A 22,555-nucleotide genomic window follows, 5' to 3' on the forward strand; every position below is an offset into this window, starting at 1 on the left:
TTAATTGATTTGTAATTTGCTTACATGTATACAAACATGTGAGTTTGGAGATGGTAGAGATGGGAGGAGTCAAGGGTTCTAACACTGGTGACTATATTGATAGAGATATAGAAGAAAAAGGAGCAGACAGATCCAGAAATAAATTCTACCTTGGATATGTTGAGCCTAAAGTATCATAAATACAGCAGAGATGGCCAACAGACAGCTCAATGTACAAGTCTGATGTCGGAAGAAGTCTGAGCTATTCAACAGAAATTACCCACATGACCGCTCTTGGCTGCAAAGAAAGCTGGGAAATGTAGTTTTTATTTTGTGTAGCCGTATGTCCAGCTAAAAGTTAGGAATTCTATCATTAAGAAAATTGGGAACTAATACCTTTTGTAACAACCTGGATGGAACTGGAGACCATTATTCTAAGTGATGTATCACAAGAATGGATAAACAAACAACACATGTACGCACTCTTAAACTGGAACTAATCAATCAACACTTATATGCACATATGGAAGTAAAACTAAATGGAAATCAAGCAGGTGGGAGGGAGGAGGAGCGGGTGGGTAAATTCACACCTAACAGGTACAATGCACACTATCTGGGTGATGGGCACACTTATAACATTGACTCAAACTGTACAAAAGCACTACATATAATCAAAACGTTTGTACTCCTGTAATATTCTAAAATTATTTTTAAAAAAAACAGAGAGAATGAAAACTGATAAACTTGCAACATTTCTTCCCCACAGGTAGAACTTTGTAAGATCTCCCCTAAGTTTATCTCAAGCAGCATAATCTATTATCTGGAAATTCTCAGTGGACATTTGCAAACTTGGAAGAGTTCAGTCTGCTCTTCCAATAATTTATACAAAAATTTTGAAGACTAAATATACCAACGAACAATTCTAAAAGGGAGGCAGGTCTCTGGTGAAACTTTAATTTTCAGCAATGGAAGCACAGGTAATTAGAAGCTTTCTGAAAGTAACTTTCTATGTTGGATGAAATTTTTTTTTTAAATCTTGAAAGCCTTCAAGATAATGAACAAGATAATGAACATTTACTGGACCCCAAAATCTAGGAACTGCAAAATCCTAGCATTCAAGAGTGAGTTCTGAGGATAACTGCCATTTGCAAAGAAAAAGCTGCAAAACTAAGGTAAGCTTTTAGTAGCTCCACAAGGAAAAGAAGGCAAAAGTCAAATACCAGGACCCGCCAAATACATAGTACCCCTACTTTAAGCTGGACCCTTGACGGTTTCTCTCCCAGGATAAGAGAACTGGAAGTAAAAATAGCTCTTAGATAAAACTGAATCCCAGTTCTGCATCATACTAACAGTTTAAGGAACAATTCTTCCCAACCTGATCTATAGATTCAACACAATCCTAATCAAATTTCCAGCAAGATACTTTGTAGTTATTGTCACAATAGACTCTAAAGTCTACATGGAAATGCCAAAGACCCAGAATACCAAACATAAGACTGAAGCAGAATAAAGCTGGAGGACTCACACTACCTCATTTCAAGACTTACTATAAAGCTACAGTAATTAAGACACCATGGTAGTGGTAAAAGAATAAGACACACATTAAGTTAACAGAACAAAGAGTTCCAAAATAGACCCATGAAAATATAGTCATCTGAACTTTGACAAAGGCAATTAAATGGTTAAAAGATAGTCTTTTCAACAAATAGTGATGGAACAATTGGACAGAAATTCTAAAACTGAAAAATAAAAATAGAAAATAAAAATTCAATGGATTTGTTTGACTACGGTTGTACATAACTAAAGAATTAAAAACTGGAAAACAGGTAATAAAAAAAGACAAGAAAAATGGTAGAAGATTCAGTAAGTAGCTCTAACACACATTAGTCTGGAAAGGAAAGAAGAGAAAATGGGACTGCAGCAATTTTTAAAAGATAACGACAATTTTCCAAAACTGATTAAAGGCATTTCATTCAAGATTCAAGATCTTAGATTCAATATCCCAAAGAGAATAAATAAAAAAGAAAACCACACCTGGACATATCTTCATGAAACTGCAAAAAAAACAAAGGACAAGGAGAAAACTTTTAGGAAAAAAAAGAAAAACAGGTAATTTTTAAAGTATCAAGAGTTAAGAGTCATAGCTGACTTCTTGGAGACAGTAAAATGTTATTTTCAGTGTGCTCAAGGAAAATAACTGCCAGACCTAGATTATTACACTCTACTACAATATTCTTTAGAAGTGAAGGAAAAACAATGCCTTTATGCAAAAAAAAACTCGAGAAAATTCTAAATGATCTCAACAAGGACACATATATAAAAAAGAGCAAAAAGATAGTAAATACAAGGATAGAATTCATAGTGGTATATAAAAATTCTCTAAAATATCAATTTTTGTTTGAAAGCTCAAATTTTATCATTGGCAACAAATGTCAGTTGTTTTCCTGGAATTGATAGGCTCGCTTTGTTGATTTTTGTGAAAATGTGCGCTAAATACGTAAGTCTGAATAACCATAGTTTGTCAGTCATTTTTTTCCATGTTAAAATCGAGTCCTTTCAAGGAAAACGCTCACAAGTAGAACAAACACACAAGGCTATTTCCCTAATACAACCATAGTTCTTTGATATGCAGCAGAAATGCTTTATGTACACTTCCCACTCACCACACAGAATATTAAAAATATGTATTCTTGAGGGTCATGGCTTAGTAAAATTAGTAATTTTTTTTTTTTTGAGACAGAGTCTCACTCTGTCACCCCAGGTAGAGTGCAGTGGTGTCATCATAGCTCACTGCAACCTCAAACTCCTGGGCTCAAGCAATCCCCCTGCCTCAGCCTCCCAAGTAGCTGGGACTACAACTGCACAACACCATGCCTGGCTAACTTTTCTATTTTTATTAGAGATGGGTCTCTACTAAATGCAGGATGTTAACAGTGAGAGAGAGGCTATGCATGTGTGGAGGCAGGGAGTACACCACACTCTGATATTCCCATGACAAAATCACCTAATGATACATTTCTCAGAACATATCCCCATTGTTAAGCCATGCATGACTGTGTATGGGAACTCTCTGTACTTTCTGCTACATTTTGCTGTGAACCTGAAACTTCTCTAAAAAACAAAGTCTATTAAAAAAATGACAACACTTAAGGGCACACAGAGTAGTAAAATTCATCAGGTGTCCGGCAGATTGTGGGGGGGAAGGAGATGGGTATATTCACACCTAATGGGTGCGATGTGCACCATTTGGGGGACGGACACGCTTGAAGCTCTGATTTGGGTGGGGCAAAGGCAATATACGTAACCTAAACATTTGTACCCCCGTAATATGCTAAAGTAAAAAAAAAAAATTAAAAAAATAAATAACATAAAATAATGACATTCCAATACATGCTATACAACACGAATGAACCTTGAAGACATGTCAGACACAAAAGGACAAATACAGTATGATTCCGCTTACATGAAGTACCTAAAATAGGCAAATTCAGAGACAGAAAGTAGAACAGTGGTTACCAGGAGCTGGTGGCAAAGGCGTATGGGGAGTTATTGTTCATTAAGTACATAGCTTCAGTTTGGGATGACAGAAAAGTTCTGGAGGTAGGTGGTAGTGATGGTTGCAAAACAATGTGAAAGTACTTAATGCCACTGAACTATACACTTAAAAAGTGGTTTAAATCTGCGGTCTCCAACCCCCAGGCCATGTACCAGGACTAGTCTGTGGCCTGTTAGGAACCAGGCAGCACAGGAGGAGGTGACCAGCGGCTAGCAAGCAAAGCTTCATCTGTATTTAACAATAAATGTAACACACCCGAATCATGCCGAATCCATCCCCCACCCTACCCACCCTGCCATCTGTGGAAAAACTGTCTTTCATGAAACCAGTCCCTGCTGCCAAAAAGGTTGGGGACCGCTGGTTTAAATCGTTAATGTTATATATATTTTACCCCAATAAAAATAAATTATATCGGGTGGGCACAGTGTCTCACGTCTATAATCCTAGCACGCTGGAAGGCCAAGGCAAGATTGCTTGACCTCAGGAGTTTGAGACCAGCCTGAGCGAGAGCGACACCCTGTCTCTACTAAAAACAGAAAAATTAGCTAGGCATTGTGGCATGCGCCTATACTCCCAGATACTCAGGAGGCAGAGGCAGGAGGACTGCTTGAGCCCAGGATCTGAGGATGCAGTGAGCTATGATGACGCCACTGCACTCTAGCCTGGGTGACAGAGCAAGACTCTGTCTCAAAAAATAATAAAATTTTAAAAAATAAATTATATCATTTTTAACTTTATTTCAACCCAAGATGAAAAAATTTAGACATCAGGTTAGAAATACACTGGCAGTATAGGAATAAGCGTGAGGAACACTGGTCTAGACCATTGTTGGCTTCTCTGTGACATATGTTACCCTCGATAAGCTATTTGCTAAGTATTTAATGTACTTACTTACAGAGAAGTACAAGAGCAGCCTGTAGTCCCAAAAAATCAATCACTAGGGGAAACTTACAAAGAATAAATTAGTTATATTGGCAATCCATCTTCGCTAAAAATCCCACAATTTGCCATCTCAACCTCCTCATCAAGTTAACTCCTTTTTTAACCTTTTATATCTCAGCACAATGTCACTTCATCAGGGCAGCCTTCCCTAGGCCGGTCCTCCTTCCATGAAAGATCAGGACCAGTTCCTTGTAACATATACTCCTATCTGACCCTAAACTCTTCCTTCATTGTATTTTTTTCAGTCAGTCACTGATTAAAGAATCAAGAGAAATAAATACATCTCTCTCATTAGACTGTACTCCATGAGAACTAGTACCCAACCTACTTCCTTTCCCACCAAATGCTCAGCAGCTAGTACAGTAAACGCCTTGCACATATTAAGTGTCCAACAAATCTGCTGAATGACGGTACACCCATACACTCTTGGATAATTTATTTACATTTAACAGTCTACTAAATTCTAAATACCCTAACCATTACTTAATCTCATTTTGATGAAAATTATATATGGGACTCCTTACCAAAAAAAAAGTACACACACAATTCTACATCAATGTATCAAGAGTTCATGGACTTTCTGAAGCCTATCCATGAATCCCAGAAAAAAATCTTTTGCTCTAATAAGAAAAGTATACATGGGGGGAAAAAAATCTAACATCTTGCTAAGAAAGTGTCTCTGTTTGACTCAGCACCCTCCAACTCCAGAAACTCCCTAACTTAATCTTTCTAAAAAACATGTGACCCAATGAAAAGTCTATAATGCCAAAAGGATCAAGGATGAAAGATAAATGAACTCCAAAGGTAAGAAATTACTTCCAGGGTCAAGGCCAGTGAAGAGCAGAAACCAGGTTTGACCCAGGACCATGTTCTCCACCCATTATCTAACACTATAGCTTTCTTGTATGTTATCTCTCCAATTAGAATAGTCTCTCATCCCTTGCATTTTTGCCTGCTGAAATCATATCCACGTTCAAACACCACTCTTCAACATAGCTTTGTCTGTTTATCCTAACAAGAAGTGATCTGCCTCTTGCTATGAATTCCTATGGCACTTAATTGTATAGTTCTAATAATGATACTTATACTGCCTTGTGTTACATATGTAAATTCACTTCTCCTCCTACCAGTCACTGAGCTACTGTTTCTCAGCTTCAAACCTACCCTGTACACTCTGCTTTGTGATCCTGGGGCTGGGACTCTGAGTCACACTTTTTCCTTTGCAGCTGGCTTCTTACTAGGCTATGACAATAAAAGGGTGGTAGAAAGACTAGAAAGTTCTAGGAGGAAGATGGGACACTGTCTGTTTGCTTCCTAGGTTTATTTTTGCTTCCTATTGATGCCAATGTCAATCAGCAGCTCTTCAGGCCACTAGTGGTCGTTCTAGTAGCCACAGTTGATTCCACTTTGCAGTTTTTCTGACACAGAACCAGCATCGCCATGCCCCTGAGAACACTAACACCAGCCACCCACAGTTCCCGCTGCACAGTACTGGGCCCCCAGTACCATAGGGCCCCATCTCTGAGCTTAAGACATTAGCACCAGCAGAGCTGCACCCCATTCTCAGAGTTTAGACTTCTGACTCCCTCCCTCCACGCTTCTTCCCTTCTTTTCTTTTTTCTCTCAGTTCTAGAGATAATAGGGGCTTCCTGCAATTCCTACTCCCATAATATCTTACTGTCCCTTTGTATACCCATTTAACAATTCTTTGTATTAAATTTTCTGTTAAAAATCATTGGTGTGGTTTCTGTCTCTTGACTGGATCCTGATACACTCTCTTACGATTTAGAATGAAATCGCTTAGGAGAGCAAGGCGTATACCTTAAGATACCAGATTATTACAATACTTTATTCACAGTAAGCAGCCAAAATAGGTATTTACTTAGTGAATGAATAAAAAACTCACATGCCTGCAATAGCCATATCACTTCCAAGCACATCCTTTGAACCCTGCTCACAGAACCTCAATGATTCCCTAGCTAGTTTCTACCCTTTGATATATTTAAGAACCTTTTGACAGACTTTAGGATCCCTTGCAAGTGTTTGCTCATCGGGGGAATGACAGTTTTAGTGTTTTAGCTTGTACCTGCTTGTCAAATGTTATTACATAACTTGCTTTCACACTTATCTGCTCTTACTTGAGGTAGACATTTTAAATAATTTCCACGTTTACATTTTCTTTTAACTTCCATCTCCTAATCTACCACCCTTTCTTTCTGATTCTTCTCCAATTATCCCCCTTCCTTCAGGATACCGATACTAGTTTCATTACCAGGTTCCTCATTTATAAATGAAAACAGAACTAGATAACACTCAAGATACTCTTTTGCTTAGAGATTCAATAATTACATAGTGCCTCACCAAATAAACCACCTCCCTCGGCAACTTTTATTAAATTCATCTTTATGTAATTTGATACATTCGTCTCGCACAAAACATTCATTTTACAAACTTAAAAAATCAAAAAGCTGTTAATCCCAAGGCTCAAAGTAGCTTGTTAAAATAAGCCATAGTACTATTTTTAGTTTCACAAAATCTAGACTATAAAAACCTCGCAATGTAGAAAGTTCTATATTAAGGCTAATTATTTTAAGATAATTTCAGGTTAAACATCTTTTTTAACTCTATATAGTGGAAAAAAATCACAATACCTTTTATTTGTCTCTTTCCTTCTATGCTTGGTTATTTCTTTTAAGGCATATGGAAAATGACTCATAAAATGGTGTTTGAAATCAATAAGGTAATTCTTTCGAAGCCATGACTCCTATTAAAATAAGCAAAGATTAGAAAATCTACAAGAAAATGTTAGGTAAAATAACCAATAAAACTTGAGGCAGAAATTTGACAATTTGTCAAATAATGTCCTGTTATAATACACCTTCTGCCAGTGATATATAAATAAATTATAAAATCAGAATGAACACTGAATCTTCATCCACAGATCCTTGGTGCTTAATAATTACTTTACTTGCATTTTATTCGCTGTTTAAGACAGAAAAAAGGAGAGCAAATATGATTTAACAAAATCTTGAATTTGGACCCTAATGCAATGTTTATAAAACACATAAGAAAGTCTGTCTCCATGGTATTCTATTTATGCCATAACTCTATTCCCCATCAATTTGATTAGTTTCCATAAAAAGGTTTTTAACACTTTCACACAACAATGCACTTCCCTAAAATACTTTAACAGTATTTATTGGTGAATTTATCATTCCCTCCTAATCGAAACACTGTCTTCCTAATTTCAGATTAGAATATTCTTATTTCCTCCTTTCCAGGGTAACTAACCACTCCATTCTGTAGGAGATTGAGAGGTTGTCTAGGATGTGGGACTTGAAGTACCAGAACAGCTGGTCAACTTTCAGCTTAATTGTTGTTCTTCTATAGTATCCTTTACTGGGTTCTTCTCTTCTTCCTGACCTCTAATTGTTCACAGATAGCGGTCCTTGGATCATTTCTGCCTGAGCTCCAGATTCTATATATAAATGTATACGTGAACATCTCCTGTTGGACTTCTAACAGGCATCTTAAAACTTAACATAAATAAAACTAAACTTTCCCTACTAGCAGTCACCTTACCATTTGGACTGTAACATTGACATCGTCCTTGACTCCTCTTTCCTTCAGTATGCACACCAGCAGTACTCCTGGCTTTACCTGGACCCAGCTATTTCTCATCACTTCAATAACTAGCTACCATTCTACTCTAAGCACCATCATTTCTTACCTAGATTACCGTAACAGCCTCCCAACTGATCTCCCTGCCTCCTCTTACTCACCACCTCCAACAAGTCAATTCTCCACAAAGCAGCCAGGGTGATCTCTTAAAACATAAATCATGCTTCCAAATGATACAGGAAGGGATAAGGGAATGAGTGTGTGTGTATAAATAAATAAAATAGGTCATTAAATATGCAATGTCCAATTTCAAATCAAAAGTGTAGTTTATTATATCTCAAACAGGAAGCAGTACGACTAATCAAAGTATGCACCTAAACTATCGACAGTTTTGCCATCTTTACGGTAGTTTGTTTATGTCGGCAGCAAAGAAGCCTAGAGAGTGAGTGGCGATGAAATCGCAAAAGGTGTTTTCCACAGCTTGTTGACAGTTGAATATTTTTCCTTGCAAGTAGCAGTCAGTTGGTCTGGTGAATACAGTGGATGACAGAGTTTCCAAGTCCAGATGCTGTAGTTTGAGCAGCTTTGTGCAACATGCAGTCTAGCATTGTTTTGCAAGAGGATTGGCCTGTCTCTACTGACCAATCTCAGCAGCTTAATCACAAGCATCCTCATCCTTTCATCCAATCGGTTGCAGGAGACATCCACTGCAATCAACTGACCAGGTTTCATGAGGCTGTAGTGGATAATACCAGTGCTAGACCACCAAACAGACACCAATTAGCTTTTTTGGATGAATATTCGGTTTTGGACTGTATTTTGGCACTTCATCTTTTTCCAACCATTGTGCCGAACACTTGCGATTGTCAAAAAGAATCCATTTTTCATCATATGTAACAATACAGTGTAAAAATGGTTTGCCTTTATGTCGTGACAGCAAAAAAAGGCAAGCTTCAAGACAATTTCTCTTCTGATGCTCATTTAATTCATGCAGTATATACATCTATCCAGCTTCTTTACCTTGCCCATTTGTTTCAAATGATCCAATACTGGTGGAATGGTAACGTCAAACCTTGCTGCTCACTCATGCATAGACTGAGATGGATTCCATTCCACTACGGCTTTCAACTCATCATTATCCACCTTGGTCTCAGGTCGCCCACGTGGCTCATTTTCAAGATTAAAATCACCAGAACAGAACTTCTCAAACCACCCATGTACTGTGCATTCTTTAGCCATATCCTTCCCAAATACTTCATTGATATCTGGAGCTGTCTGTACTGCACTGGTTCCATGACAGAACTCATATTCAAAAATAACACAAATTTTTAACTTATCCCTGGTTTCACAAAAATTGCCCTAAAAAAAATTTCAAAGATAATCTCACAAGCCAAAACATGTGTTTGAAAGACTGGAGGATGTACCTTCACCATAAAAATAAAATAAGAAGTGTCAAAGTGAAATGTCAGAGATATCAACAGTCAAACTTAGTACTTAAGGAAATTGGACATTTCATACTTAATAACCTAATTATGTATACATAGAGCAAGATTGGTCATCCATGAGTTGATGGTTTCTAGAGCCAGATGGTGAGCATATGGGAATTCATTAGTGCTCTATTTTTGCAAATTCTATTAAAGTTAAATAAACATAATGCAGGTCATGCCACTCCTTTGCTCAAAACCTTCCTATGTCTTTTCGCCACACTCAGGTTAAAATCCACACTCCTTACCAGGGACCAGAGGACCACATGATCTGCCCATTGTCACTCTTTTTCTCCCTCATCTTCCACCATTCTCCTAGTACCTCACTTGCACAGGCCTTCCTGCCATTCCTCAAATATACAAAGCTTGTTCTTACCTCAGGGCCTTTGTATTTGCTATTCCCTATGCCTAGATGTTCTTCCCACAGACTTCACAAGACTTCACCTTCATCACTCTGCAACATTCCAAGCACTTCGTAACAACCTATCTAAATTAGTTCCCCATCACTGTTCCAGCACATGCTGTCTTTACATCCTGCTTTACTTTAATCTTTCTTCTTCATACCAACATTATATATATATATATATATTTCCCCATCACTGTTCCAGCACATGCTGTCTTTACATCCTGCTTTACTTTAATCTTTCTTCTTCATACCAACATTATATATATATATATATATATATATATACACACACACATACATTTGTTTACTATCTATCAACCCTCAAGCACTTTACCAATCATGTTTACTTCTATATCGCCAGAGCCTAGAACAGAACTATTCAAACAACAAAATTTTTACAATGTATAATACTGACTCTGACACTATTAGTAGAGGACCTTAAAATCATAGTAAATTAAAAAGTTAATGTTAAATTGTATTTTCATTTTAAATACATTATGGCTACACATGGTATATCACAAATAAGCAACCTAGTAAGGATGTGAGTACTCAACCACTGCAAGTAAGATTTAATGTACCTTGAGATTTCTTTTCAAAGCAAGGATCAAAGTTTCAAATTACTAAAAAGGTTAAAAAAACACTACTTGAATACAAATGAAATTTCTCAATTGTGCTGCAAATACTAGCAAACTAATTGCATTAAGTAGCACTAACACTTAAAAGTAAGCAAGTTAGTGGTCCTTAGACTGTATCCAACCCAGATGCCAATTTATCAATAGAAAAACCTATAGATTTACTGAAAGAAAAGAGTTATAATTCAGCCTGCGGTGTGTGATTTGAGTTTAAGACCAACAAATGCCATTCTGTTCCTCCTAAAGATTAGACTGTTAACAGATCACCGAATATCTCAACTAGTAGTCAACAAATGAAGGTGAGGGAGAGATCAGGGGAAATGGCAAAAAAGATAATTAATTAATTAAAATACACTTAAATGTCACTTTGTACAGCTAACAATTTACATTTTTATGCTTTGTTTCTAAAATAATGGTTCTTATCAAGTTATTACAGTTCAACATAAATCTGCCAAGGTAAATTAAGAGAATTATACCAGTGGATGCTTTTAAATACTATTCCTATCTGAATTAACTATCCTCTTCAGTTTATTTCAGTTTTATACAGCATCTCAATTTAGTATACTGGTCTTCAACACTCTATAGAGTCTTTTAAACGTAATATTCTATGTTCACCAGCAGCGAATAAATGCAGCTATGTTACAGCAGCACAAAACAGTTCTAAAGCATACTATTTTAAATAGTCACAAAATTAAAGCAGTACTTAGATCCTTTGTTAGTGTTAATTCAAATGATAGATGATCCAAAACTAGCACAATTAATGAATCTGCAGATTTTGTATTTTAGTCATACTATTCTGTCTAAATACAAATGCTACTATTAAAGCAATAACAAAAGTTTATTGGTGCTCGTATATGACCAATCACCAACGCAGCTTAGTTAGAATTTGTATTTCTCAGCTTTCTAAAACTGAAGGAAAGACTAGTACTCCAAGTCCATGTTGAATATCATTATTTTTATCTTCTATCTTAGTCTTCCAGATGACAATAGATCCATTCAAGATTGCAGATAATATCTACTTTTCTATGAAGTTATATATATTATTACTATTAGCTACATCACAAATTAAGTGCCATAGGGGAAGCAAGCTTCTCTCAAAATCATACACTATACCTCTAACCATAAGTTAACTTTTTGCCAATGTGTACTATCAATCATAAGACATAAAGGCTCAAAAGTGTACTCAATAAAATGCCATCCTGTTTGAAAAAGCACTTCAAAAAACATCCTTATAGATGTTGAATAATGTGTTAACAGCAATACAACAAGCTCTTAAAAGAAATACACATCTTAGTTTACTGCCATAAGGCTTTTCAAGGTTATCAAACCCTATTTACCACTAGTCTAATTTTTACAGCATATTGACTTATTCTAAACTTCAGTTTGAAATAAAAAGAATAAAACAAAACAAAAAAAACCCTGTCTTCTTGGTTTTATACTTCAAGGATTCACACCTGCCTAGTCAAAACTCCTCACAGGAATTCTTTAGTAAACCACATGCTTCGAGATTTAGTCTTGCTCCTGCAGCTGCCCTTTTTAAGTGTGCTACCATACTAATTTAGCACTAATTTAATCTCACAGCTTGTTCTTCCTTAGTTGCACAGCAAAAGCATAGCATACACTATATACTACATTCACTACAGCACAACACTTAAACCACTTCAAGGCTGGTTATGAGGTCTTCAGTTTGGTTCATTTCTGCTAAACTTGGCAAGGTGGAACAAACTGGAAGAGACTACTTAATAAGCAACTTTTTTAATCGTATGAAAGAGCTTCAGAAACTAGAATGTTCCCACATAATCAATCAGTCATTAAACAATACACTGTAACACTACTGTCAATTATACCTAATAAAAACAAATGGAATCAAGCATATTGAGTTATGCATTTCACTTTAAAAAACAGTATTTTCACTTTAAAAAACAGAATCAAGCATATTGAGTTATGCATTTCACTTTAAAAAACAGTATTTTCACTTTAAAAAACAGAATCAAGCATATTGAGTTATGCATTTCACTTTAAAAAATAAAAAAACTATTTTAATTTATAGTTTTTTGCAAAAAAAAAAAACCAAGTTTACAGTTAAACCCTGGGCTATTTTTTGGAAAATGTAAAATCAATTCATAGTAAAAAGCTGATTTCTTATCTTCCCACTTATGATAAAAGGCATTACTAAGAAAGTAAGAAACCCATTAGTTCTCTCACCAATTTATGGGTTTCATCGTGTTGTTTAGAGAGTTTCCAGAGAAGGGAAATAATGTTAAGAACTTGTTGCATAACCTGTAGAGGTTCTCGTTCTATACCATTTCTGACAGAAACAGTTAGTTGCGGAGGCACAGCTTCAATCCAGCACTCAATCAGCAATGGAATTATTATCTCGATAAATCCTTTCAGGTTTTCAGTAGATGACAGACCTTCATCCACACTGTTTAGTCCTCCAACCAGGTACCTAGAAAGAAAGGGTAAGAATGAAAAAAAAACTTCATGATTAAAATAATTAAATGATTAAAAAATATTTACTATCTCTTGCTTAATTTAAATCTTGCTTAATTTAAATCTTAAATACAAAATACAGCAAAATGAAGCACCATGAACTGATAATTACATCGATCAAGACTAGTTAAGAAAAATGAAATTCTAAGATGACAAAGCCAACAGAGATTATCAAGTTTTACTTCTCATTAGGCTTTACTAGAAATTAATAAGTTAATATACTTTCATCAAATGACTCCTCCCATCAGTAAAGCAAATCAAATCATGAATGACTATATGAAAACTATGAAAGACAACTGCATGTCTTCCCACCATTAGCCATCAATGGTCAGCAGTTATAATTCAATACAGGAAAACTGAGTGTGGACATAACTGAAATCCTTCTTACCGTAGCCTGAACTGTGAACTGACATTTGGCTGTGAACCCCCATTTTCATAAACCTGGATGTGTTGCTGGTCGCTGGCATGTTCCTTCCAGTTGATAAAAATGGAGTTGCTAGTGGCATGGGGATTTTCTTTTTGTTCCTGAAGTCCTTCACTTTCTCTCAACCTACTGGATCCATCTGCCAAGGCCTGAAGGAATTTACTGAGTCTCACTAAGACTTTCAGCCTCCATTGCTGAGAAGTGAGTCTCCGATTAGGATTTACAGAAAGTATCCAGGACTGGGATCTGTCTCTATTTACCAGTCCTTTGGACAGCTGCTGATGAGAAATAAGTTCTACAAAATTCTTAAGCAATATACTGCTACGGCCAGTAATTAGAGCTGGGTACTGTTCCAGCAGGATGTCCAAAACTTTTAAAGAGTCCTCCTGAATTCCTTCAGTAATGTGAGTCATGGCACTAGAGAGATGGGCACTTACCAAAGGAAAAAATGGAGAAATTTGTTCAGCTCGTATTTTGGGGGCCAGGAATTGAAGAAGTTGAACTGCTGCTAATCGTACATTAGCATCTTTATCTGTAAACACAGCAGTCACTTCACTTAATATGTTTGAAAGGTGTGCATCAATTATAAATGGGTATTGAGACAAAAGGTCTTTAAGTCCAAGAAGAGCACTTTGTTTAACCCCAGCATTGTAGTGATGCATCTGTGACAGCAAATCCTATAAATAAAAATACAGATTTTAGATGTATACATATGTATACATTATATCATTCTCAAATAAACATGCTAACTAAAACTACACTAATGAACTCACACTCCTTGGGGAAACTGCTTCAGTAAGCATTTTTAAAATATTATTTAGCTTTTATTAAGATCAGAAAGTTTTATCTTTAAAATATGTTTAGCTTAATAAAAATATTACATAATTTTCAGTTAGAACTTTCTCTTTTTTACATTAACCTGCAAACAGGCTTAGACATTCTATGATTTAAAATGACAACAATCATCACCACCATTTATTGAACACCTACTATGTACCAAACATTATGAAAGGTGCATTTATATACTCTTAATTTAACAGGCCCTTTCTCCCTGTTTTAAAGTCTTTCAGAGTATTTTATTTAGAGTATACTGCTTGACAGTTTTATTTGTGCAATAATTTATATAACCTTTGGAAAAAACATAACTTTGAATACCTTTTTAGTATTATTTAAACTTCAGAGCTTAAAGAACAAAACTAGAAAAATGTATAAGCTCACGAAGACCTGTACACAAATGTTCATAATAGCATTATTCATAAAAGCCAAAAAGTGGAAACAAACCAAATGTCCATCAACTGCTGAGTAATCAACAAAATGTGACACAACAATGCAATGGAATACCATTCTACAATACAAAGGAAATGACGTATTGTTCTGATACATGCTACAACGTGGATGAACCTCCAAAACATTATGCTAAGTGAAAGACCGGTAACAAAAAGACCACATATTGTATGATTTCATTTATATGAAATGTTCAGAATAAGTAAATCTATAGAGATAGAAGGTAGATTAGTGGTTGCCTAGGGCAGGGAGAAAGAAACGGGGAGTGACTTCTAAGAGGTAAAGAGTTTCTTTCTGGAATGATAAAAATGTTATAAAATTAGATTATGGTGATAGCAGCAAAACTACAAATACACTAAATGTGCTAAAACCCACTGAACTGTATACTTTAAATGGGTGAATTTTATTATGTGTAAATTATACCTCTACAAAGCTACTGCACAAACTTCGATTGACTTCAAGCATTTACTATGAACCTAATATATAAAATAAGCTATGTGCTATATGGTTCAAAAACGAATGACAGTATCTTAACTATAAAAACAGCTAGAAAATTGTTCATCAAAAACTTGAGCATCAAGCATATCAAAAAGTTAAACATAAGAATTATTATATCTGAAAATAGATACATACTAAATCATCAAGTAAGTCCACTAGGGAGAAATTACTGTGCGTTTAGTTTAGTAAACCTTTCTGAAGCAAGTGGGAAAGATGAAGTTACATGATCAGATTTGGGTAACCGATGAACTCCAAATGTCAATAAACCCTATGATCCTAGGCAAACTATTTACTACTTACTCTAAGAGTTAAAACAACCTTTCACAAAAACATAACATTCTACATGATTTCAAAGAAAATCTTATTTTATCAAAATAAGATTTATAATTTACCTTTATGTTAAGTTTTCTATTGTTTGTTGGAAGTGTTCCATCCTCTTTGAGTTGCTCAGGCAGATGTATAGTCTTCGTTTTAAAGTTTGTAGTAGTAGCATTTTCTAACTTAGGCTTCTTTTTACCAACTTTTAGTTTTACCTTTTGAAAATCATCTTGGCGTTTTCTTTTTTTGGTCATTCTTGAGTACTATAATGAAAAGAATTAACTTAAAAACAACAGATAAAGACAAGGATAAATGATAAAATACTTATATTACTCTAACATTTATTTCAAACATAATCAAGAATCAACACCAACAGTGATTATGCCAAAAGATCAAAATATTAAATAGAAAATATAATACTATTTAAGAAGTACAAAAAAATCAGTTCCATCTAGAAATACTATAAATGGAGTCATTAACAATAAGCCAACAGTCTTGCCACTGGTTTTGCAAGGTTTTTTTGAGCAACTTTTGTCAAGCAATGTGCTAAATGGAAACTTTTTGAAATGTTTTTCTTTGTGAGTAGAACAGCACAGACTTGTGAGAGGTACACCTTGTATCTAATGGGAAGTTTCTGGTTCCTAGAAGCCCCTCAGGAATCTCTGGTGAAACAAAGCATAGTTTGAAAACCAATGTTATTATTTAATGCAGCCTGTAACAGAAAAAGTTTCATGAACCTAAGATGAATGTTTGAAAATAGGTAAGATTCAGATATGCACCAAGGAGGGTAATGGGCATTTCATGAGCAAGATAAGAGCAAGTAAAGATCAGGAGTAGATAAGCCTGGTATAGGCAAAAGTGAAGATACCACCCTTCTGAACACCAGGAAAAGTTCGGATTAGATATAAACAGCAAACACTATTCCCACCCCCAAAAGAAGGATAAAAGGAAGTAAAATATAACAGAGGGATAAGGAATAAAGACCAGCTAAGCCGCTACTGTAAATAAATAACTCTGGTATAACCATGGCATCTTGCACCTCCTCCCCTTCTACGCCACATTCAACTGACATCCAAACCTTCTATTTAGACACAAAATCTTTGATCTGTGCCTCTTACCAGGCCACCACTTTAAAGAAGTCCTTTATTTCTACCCTAGTATTCAATACTTTCCCCACTGGTATTCTTGCCTTGTCTCCACTGTCTACTCTCTAATCCACTGGCCTGTCACCAGAGAGCTCTTTCTAAACACCAATCTGACCAAGACTCAGGTGCTTTCAGTTGTTCTTACACCTCACACACAATAGAAATTCCTTAGCATGACATATTAGGTCCTTCATGTGACCCCACCCATCCTCTCCAGGTTTATCTCCCCACAAGCTAAACTCTATCTTAAAAAATAGCCTCCTTTACGTGGAACCAGCGCAACTCTTCTTAAAGCCTTTTCCACATGCCACAGAAATAATTTTGCCTTCTAGTTATACCCACTTGAGTAGGTTAAGTACCTCTGGAATAAATAAAACTTTTTCCCTGGTCTATCATAGTTATCCTGGGCCTAACTGTAAAAAGTCAAAAAGCTACAAATGGGAGCATAAAACATTTGAGTAGAGTGACAGTTTGTATTATTGCAGGATTAATAAAATGGCTGGCACAAGACTAAGCAGCTCAAGTTCCAGCCTCAAGTTCAAGGGATCCAGAACCAATCAGCTATGACATTACATTCAAATTCACTTGACTGCATGGTTTTACTACATTAGATCCCCCTGAGCTAGGATATGGTTACAAAGGTTAAGAGATAGTTCTAGAACCAGACTGATAAGGTTCTTAGGCAGACTATTCTGCTTTCTAGCTATACACTGTGTAGTAGTACCTCAGTTTCTATCTACAAAATAGGGATAACAATAATACCTACCTCATACAGTTGTTATGAGGTAAGAGTAAATCAGTTCATAACTGTAAAACACTCAGCACTGTACCTGGTACACTGTTAAATGCATATAAGCTATCATCACAAACACTTGTGTGTTCCTAAAGTCTCAGAAGCAGTATATGCCAAGCACAGTATTAGATGCATTGCATACCTTAGCATTCAATCCTCCGAAAAGCCATTTGAAGAAGGTGGTACTAAACTCATTTTAACAGTGAGGCTCAGAAAAATTTGTAAGTTACTCCTTCATTAAGAAGGTGAACAGGGATTCATTCACAGGCCTGAGCTCTGCAAAACCAGCTTTGTTATATATACTGGCATTAACATGAGAATTGGAAAACTGCATAGCAAAATGGCTTGCCTTATTTCATTTGTCCAATTCCAAATTTCAGCCCACCCACACCTCTAGTTCCCTACTCTTAAAAAAAAAAAAAAAAGAGTAAGGAAATAAGACCTAAAAAGAAGGCACCAATACTCACTTGGCCTCTTTTAATACAAAAATTAATTAACTTTCACTAATTAAGCTGCACACTTTGTGAGCTTTTCCTACAATTTTATTACTAGTTGGTACCAGAGATGAAAGTAAATGGTACAGAACATTCAAAAAAGTTAACCCCTTTCTTCCCCCTCAATCTTCTGGGTTCTATTTAGCCATTAACTACCTGATGGAGCTCCAACATACTGTCTACTGTCAACCTTTATGTCACATTATCTATCACTTTGTATTAGTCACACTAATGTTTTCTGTCCGTTAAGAAAATTAGAGGGCTGATTGCCCTTTCTTGACTTTTAAAACGGGTAAAATTATTATTAAGGGGACACAGTATTTTTATACTAGAAACTCTTTAAATTCTATTAGCCATTTCTTTTTACTTAAAGATTTTCATAGCACAGCAAATGAAACAGTTCCATGTAACCCCCTTCACAGCAGCCGGTTTTAAATATAACATAGGAACTCCAGCCTCAGGGGCTGAACTCACATCCCTGGCCCTCTCACGTTATGTAAGACCCAACAATCGTAAAACTTAATTTCACACATGCCCAATGCAAGTCTTTTCTAATTTCATCAAAAAGCCTATCCTAGCGCATTAGGATTTCAATCTATCTGAATGCCAACCAGTTTGCATGCCACCTTATTAACCCTTCCTCATTTCCACCTTCTTTTCCCAAAAACATCAAAGACAGAGCAAGCCTACTGCACTTGGCCTTTGATAATTTCCTCTCCAACCCCTTACACTCCTGAGTTCCTCCCAACTCCACTGAACGGCCAATCACAGGAACCATACTTCCCAAAAATCAAGTGCCCCAGGCAAGAGCGACTCCAGAAAATGGGTGGTCGAATTCAGCTCGCAGAACTCTCCACGCCTGAGTGGCGAGAGGGCGGATGAGGGAACGACTGCGCATCACCACCCCGTTTTCAGTCCTGCATCCCAGAAGTGAGACACCGTGGGTTTCAGGAAACTATCGTTCCTTCCACTCCTGTGGACACCGATCAGGACCACAGTCAGGGGAAGTAGGGCCCGATCCACACACCGGCCTAAAACTCTCGGACCCGAAACCGCGCGAACTTGAGGCGCTGCAAACGCCTAAGGGGGCCCCGCCCCGCAACACCCGGCTCCCCACCGAGGCCCAACGCCGAAAGAGCGCCGCGGCGGGACCCAGGGGTCGCATACCGGCCACCGGCGACGCTGCCCGCCTGGGCCGCGAGCGCGGGGCGATGGCTCCACGCGCCGTGCTGCACCCCGGGAGGCCCCGGCCGGATGCGTGGCTACTGCTCACCTGTGGGTCCGGCCGGGGCCGGGGGCCGGAGGCAGAGGAGAGAAGCGAGCGAGCAGAAGCCCACGGGGCGACAGCGTGCGCCGCCGGCCTCAGCCTCTAGCTCCCGGAGCGTGTTTTCAAATCGCCTCGTCCTCACGCGTCCGCGTTTCCTTCCGCCGCCCGGAAATCAAGACCCCTCCCCCGCCGCGCCGTTCACGTGACCGCAGCCCGCAGCCGCACGCAGCCGGAGAGGCGGACACGGCAGCGGTAGGCCCCGCCCCGGGGGAGGGGCCGCGCCGGAAGACCCCTGCGTGCAGGATCCGAGGACAAAGCGTGGCCCTTGGGTTCAACCTAGAACTTCCCAGGCCTCCTACTCCGGGGCGCCGGCCTGGTTACAGATAGAGAGAGCAAGCCTTTTCTCCTCCCCCTAGACCACGGTTCTTCAGACTTTCAGCTACGTTCAGAGAAGAGTATAAGGTGAACTAAATTGGGAAAGGGAAAAGTTTGGGACTGTGGCTGATGGAATTCCTTGGGGACATTAACCTGAGCTAAGAAGAAGAAAATAAGAATTACTTTATTAGAGCAAAATATACCTAGTATTTGGCGCCTAGAAGTCTCTTAGTCTAGGATGTTCCCTAATATTTCAGTTTTTCAGCACTAACATTGCTGCCACTAAAAATGAAAAAATGAAATTAATTTCTGAAATTAAGTTAAGAAAGAAATTAAAATGCCAAGAAAGGGGATGAGAAAGCAAGGAGAATGAGCCTTTGAAAGGTAGCCTTGGCAAAGACTGACTGGAGGGCGTGGAAGAAAGAGCTCCAGGTATGGAGTTTAACCTTGATTCAAGTTTGTCTGAACAGCTTACCAGATATAAGACTTAGTAAAGCTGGCAAAGATTTTGTCCCTCATTATCCGGGGTAGAGATTCAGAGCAATAATGTCTGAATCCAGGGAGATGAAAGCACTGGAACTAAAACTGTGAGTACTCCCTAATCAGAAATAAAGAGGGAGCACCAGAAACTCACCCTCCTTTTGCTGGAGAGACAGCTACAGCACCACAGTCTGCCTAACATCCACCGTAACCATAGACACATGGGAGTCATTGGCATTATATGCTGTTTAAAACTATAGGTCTAGATCAAAAGAGGAAAGGCTTATTGCCAGCCAAACAGTCCATCGAACCTAACAGTTTATTCAGTATTTCCTTCGGATGTCCAATATACATCTTGAGGTCAACTTTTCCAAAACCAAATTCCTGATCTTGCCTCTTCAATCTACTGCTCCTACAGCTTCTTCATTCAAATAGCAACTCCATCCGTCAGTTACTCAAGCCAAAATCTTTGGGGTTTTGGTTTGGCTTCTTTCTTTCACACCTCACATCTAATCCATCTGTATATTCTTCTGTTTGCTTTACCTACACATCTTAACTTTAACCACTTAGCGCACCTCCCTTGTACCATCCTGCTCCAAGCCATCTCCTGATCACTGCAGACAGCCTCCAAACAGGTCTTCGGGCTTCCACCATTGCCCCTCTTCCCCCTACAGTCTAGTATCAGCAGACCAGCTGTGTGATTATTTTAAAATCTACATCAGATCAGATCATTCTTGTGTTCAAAACCTTTCAATGGCTTCCTGTTTCATTCAGAGTGAAAGCCAGAGTCCTTAATGACAGCCTCAAAGTCTGCCATTTTCTGACACAGCCCCTTAACTGAGCACTCCTTCCACTCTTCCCCGTTTTCACTCTGCTCCATCCCCATTTGCTTCTTTGCCTTCCTCAAACACCAGTGACACACTCTTGCTTTGACCTTTGCTTTAGCTTTTCTGTCTGGAACAATCTTCCCCAATAACTCCATGTGGCTCACTTCCCCCCTCCCTTGAGTCTGTTCACATGTCTTCTTAGGGAGGCCTACCTTGACTACCTCATGTAAAATCACAACCTACCTTCTCCTTGCAATTCCCCTTCCATGTTCTACTTCTTTTTTTTTTTTTTTTTTTTTTTGAGACAGAGTCTCATTCTCTTGCCTGGGACGAGTGCCGTGGCGTCAGCCTAATTCACAGCAACCTCAAACTCCTGGGCTCAAGCAATTGTCTTGCCTCAGCCTCCCAGGTAGCTGGGACTACAGGCATGCACCACCATGCCTGGCTAATTTTTTTCTGTTTTTAGTTGTTTGGCCAATTTCTTTCTATTTTTAGTAGAGATGGGGTGTTGCTCTTGCTGAGGCTGGTCTACTTTCTTATTATCTTTTTTTTTCAGACTTTAGACTTTATCATCTTCTAATATACTATGTGATTTACTTATTTATCGTATTTATTATTTGATTCTATCCTGTGTCCACCACTAATATGTAAGCTCCACATGGGTCCTTCTCTGTTTTTTCCAAGAGCAGTGCCTGGAAAATAATGGGCCCTCAATAAATATTTGTTGAATGTATGTCTAGGAAGTACCTGCTACATAGTGCTCAGCAAACAGTAGCTCCCATATTTCCCTACCTTCCTATAGGATGGGGTTTATAGACTCAGCCAAGTAAGTGGGCCTGGTGGCTATGTAGCTGACATAAATACTCATGGCCTAGCTAAAGGAAACAGCAGGTCTTCAGCAACAGCCAACTGTTGTCATGATGGAATGCAAATGTTTTCATTTTTGAGAGCAAAACCAGAAGTCCAATGTCTTAGTCCATTTTCTGCTCCTATGACAAAATACCACAGACTGGGTAATTGACAATGAACCAAAAGTTTATTTGGTTCATGGTTCTGGACACTGGGAAGTCCAAGAGCATGGCATTGGCATCTGGCAAGGGTCATCCCATAATGGAAGTGATGAAGACAGAAGTGAGGATACAAGATAGAGAGGAAATCAGGCCAAATTCATTGTATTTATCAGGAGTTGACTTCTGGGATAACTAGCGCACTCCTTTAAAAAAAAGTATTAATCCATTCATGAGGGCAGAGCCATCATGACCTAATCACCTCTTAAAGGTCTCACTTCTTGGCCGGGCGCGGTGGCTCACACCTGTGATCCTAGTACTCTGGGAGGCCAAGGCGGGTGGATCGCTCAAGGTCAGGAGTTCGAGACCAGGTCAAGAGCGAGACCCCCGTCTCTACTAAAAATAGAAAGAAATTATGTGGACAACCAAAAATCTAAATAGAAAAAAATTAGCCGGGCATGGTGGCGCATGTCTGTAGTCCCAGCTACTCGGGAGGCTGAGGCAGAAGGATCGCTTGAGCCCAGGAGTTT

General features: G+C 38.1%; 1 protein-coding gene across 1 annotated transcript in view; it reads right to left on the reverse strand.

The window, feature by feature from the left end:
• TEX10 (testis expressed 10) overlaps nt 1-19,511 on the reverse strand; it is a 44,267-nt gene extending 24,756 nt beyond the window's left edge. The window contains exons 1-5 of the mRNA XM_012638270.1: nt 19,343-19,511; nt 15,712-15,900; nt 13,502-14,214; nt 12,826-13,069; nt 7,129-7,241 (exon numbers count right to left, since the gene is read on the reverse strand). Coding sequence (XP_012493724.1) covers nt 7,129-7,241; nt 12,826-13,069; nt 13,502-14,214; nt 15,712-15,891 — 1,250 coding nt within the window. The 5' untranslated portion in view covers nt 15,892-15,900; nt 19,343-19,511. The remainder of the gene's footprint in view (nt 1-7,128; nt 7,242-12,825; nt 13,070-13,501; nt 14,215-15,711; nt 15,901-19,342) is intronic.
• Nucleotides 19,512-22,555: the final 3,044 nt, after the last annotated feature.

This window comes from Propithecus coquereli, unplaced genomic scaffold (genome assembly GCF_000956105.1).
Source record: "Propithecus coquereli isolate 6110/MARCELLA unplaced genomic scaffold, Pcoq_1.0 Scaffold128, whole genome shotgun sequence".
In the NCBI taxonomy this organism is placed as follows: domain Eukaryota; kingdom Metazoa; phylum Chordata; class Mammalia; order Primates; family Indriidae; genus Propithecus; species Propithecus coquereli.